At 52.7% G+C, this 2830-nt stretch overlaps 1 protein-coding gene across 1 annotated transcript in view; it reads right to left on the reverse strand.

The window, feature by feature from the left end:
• Nucleotides 1-2366, reverse strand: part of CLUAP1 (clusterin associated protein 1) — a 37611-nt gene extending 35245 nt beyond the window's left edge. The window contains exon 1 of the mRNA XM_011950188.1: nt 2223-2366. Within this exon, the coding sequence (XP_011805578.1) occupies nt 2223-2244 (22 nt within the window). The 5' untranslated portion in view covers nt 2245-2366. The remainder of the gene's footprint in view (nt 1-2222) is intronic.
• Nucleotides 2367-2830: the final 464 nt, after the last annotated feature.

Raw genomic sequence — 2830 nt, forward strand, 5'->3', positions numbered from 1 at the left:
TGACAGAGCAGCCTTTCCTTCACACAGGAAGGCACTGCCTAAATTCTTCTGACCACTAGGTACTAGTCAAGTTCTGTTAATGCTGCAGCGTTATTGTCAAAATAGAGACTAATTTGAGTAAGATCCTTACCATACAACGCACAACTGCAGAGCATTAATTTAAGGTCAAAATATTCCGAAATCTCCATGTATGCTCCTCCCAACAAAACCCCATTCTACGTCCCCTGGCAGGGTGCTGGCCTCTCTAAAAACTGTGTGGGAGGAGACACTCATCCTGTATGATGTGTGGCCACCAAAACCCTTCAAACCCCAGAGGACAGGATTCACACTCTGGTGCTCAGTGGCTGTATGGATAAAAGGTAATGCGTTTTCCTATTTTTACATTGTAGAAAAGAGCAATTCGGCCGGGCGCGGTGGCTCAAGCCTGTAATCCCAGCACTTTGGGAGGCCGAGACGGACGGATCACGAGGTCAGGAGATCGAGACCATCCTGGCTAACCCGGTGAAACCCTGTCTCTACTAAAAATGCAAAAAAATTAGCCGGGCGTGGCGGCGAGCGCTTGTAGTCCCAGCTACTTGGGAGGCTGAGGCAGGAGAATGGCGTGAACCCGGGAGGCAGAGCTAGCAGTGAGCCGAGATCGCGCCACTGCACTCCAGCCTGGGCGACTAAGCGAGACTCCGTCTCAAAAAAAAAAAAGAAAAGAGCAATTCATAACCCAAGGAGTAATCTCTAATGCTAAAATTTCAGACACCAGCAATTTGGTGAGAAAATTGGCTCTTTAAGAGACCCCTAAGATCACACCAAATTGGCAATCATCTACTATTCCTTTTTTTTTTTTTTTTTTAAAGACAGTCCCACCCTGTCGCCCAGGATGGAGAGCAGTGGTATGATCTCGGGTCACTGCAACTTCTGCCTCCAGTGATGAAGCAACTCTCCTGTCTCAGCTTCCCGAGTAGCTGGGGGACCACAGGTGCACACCACTATGCCCTAATTTTTTGAATTTTTAGCAGAGGCGGGGTTTCACCATGTTGGCCAGGCTAGTCTTGAACTCCTGACCTTCAGTGATCTGCCTGCCTCAGTCTTCCAAAGTGCTGGGATTACAGGCGTGAGCCACTGAGCCCAGTCGTAACCAACACTCTTAGCCTCATTCTTCCACTTCCTCACCCTCTTAGCAAAGGAATTCGAGCTCCTTTCTCATCAGCCCTGCAGAAAGGATGCAGATGGAGTTCAGGAGGTCTGGAGTTCAGGCAACCTGAATTCAATCCCCAGTGCCACCTCCTATCGCCTGTGTCACCTGCCCAAGTTACCTGACCTCTCTGTGCCCGTTTCCTCACTTCCAGATACAGGCGGCACCGTTGTTCAGATGATTCAAATGAAATGATGGCCATAACACAGAGTGGGCCCTGGCAGATTGTTAAAACTCAAAAAATGTTAGCTGCAATGATCATCACCCAGCCCCTCTCCTCGGTTTCGCTGCTGTTTTTTTGTTTTGGTTTGGTTTGGGGTTTTTCGTTTTTGTTTGTTTTGAGATGGAGTTTCGCTCTTGTCCCCCAGGCTGGAGTGCAATGCCCTGACCTCGGCTCACCGCAACCTCCGCCTCCCGGGTTCAAGCGATTCTCCTGCTTCAGCCTCCCGAGTAGCTGGGATTACAGGCGCTCGCCACCACCCCCGGCTAATTTTGTAATTTTAGTAGAGATGGGGTTTCTTCATGTTGGTCAGGCTGGTCTCGAACTCCCGACCTCGGGCGATTCGCCCGCCTCGGCCTCCCAAAGTGCTGGGATTACAGGCGTGAGCCACCAAGCCCGGCCTGCTGTTCGGTTTTCTAAGCGCTAAGCTAATCCAACTCAAAAAACAGTCTCTAAATTATCTATGCATTTTCCAATACGGTAGCTAACAGCGGCATGCAGCCACACAAATAGAAATGAGTTACACTTAAAAATTCAGTTATTCATCTGCACTAGTCACATTTCGAGCTCTTTGAGCCAAACGCGGCCAGTGGCAGATACAAGAACTTTCCACCCTCGCTAGAAATTACCTAAGAATGGCCTGGGGCACTCGGCGGGGTTGTAGCCGCGGGTCAGAGGCGTTCCCTGAGGCGCCGAGGCCCGAAAGGAGGCTCTGGCAGCACAAGCCTCAGGGGTCGCCTACATAGGGGACCTAGCGGGCGGGAGCCCTGAATCTCTGGAAGACCCGCAGGTCACAGGGGCGTAGGGCTTCCTTACTGCGGAGGTCGCGGAAAGACATGACGCTCAGGTCCCCAGGAGCCCAGGGTCGCAGCTGCTCGCACCTCAGCGCTCACAGGCACAGCGCTCGTCCGTCTCTATGGCAACCAATGGACCCTTGGACGGCGCACGGTCAGGGACAAATAAGAAGGGAAGCGAAGGCGCAGCGGTTCGCGCACGTGCACAGGGAGAGTGGGCCGGCAGAGGGCGCTCCTGAGACGCCGAGGGCAGAGGGCGTGGTGATCCCAGCGTCTATGGGGGGCTGCAAGCTCCCCGGCTTCTGGGCCTGTGTTTACACGCTTTGCGGACGTTTCGCGCTGGCTGACACACTCTGAGTACCTACTATGTGCTTGACATTGCGCTAGGCGCTTTCCATAATGCTTATTTCCCCCTCATTTCTATAAAGAATGCACGATACTCGGCCGGGCGCGATGGCTCACGCCCATAATCCCAGCACTTTGGGATGCCGAGGCAGGCTGATCACTTCAGGTCAGGAGTTAGACACCAGCCTGGCCAAAATGGCGAAACCCCCGTCGCTACCAAAAAATACAAAAATTAGCCAAGCGTGTGGCGCACACCTGTAATCCCAGCTACTCAGGAGGCTGAGG

The sequence above is a fragment of the Colobus angolensis genome, unplaced genomic scaffold, assembly GCF_000951035.1.
Source record: "Colobus angolensis palliatus isolate OR3802 unplaced genomic scaffold, Cang.pa_1.0 Scaffold303, whole genome shotgun sequence".
In the NCBI taxonomy this organism is placed as follows: domain Eukaryota; kingdom Metazoa; phylum Chordata; class Mammalia; order Primates; family Cercopithecidae; genus Colobus; species Colobus angolensis.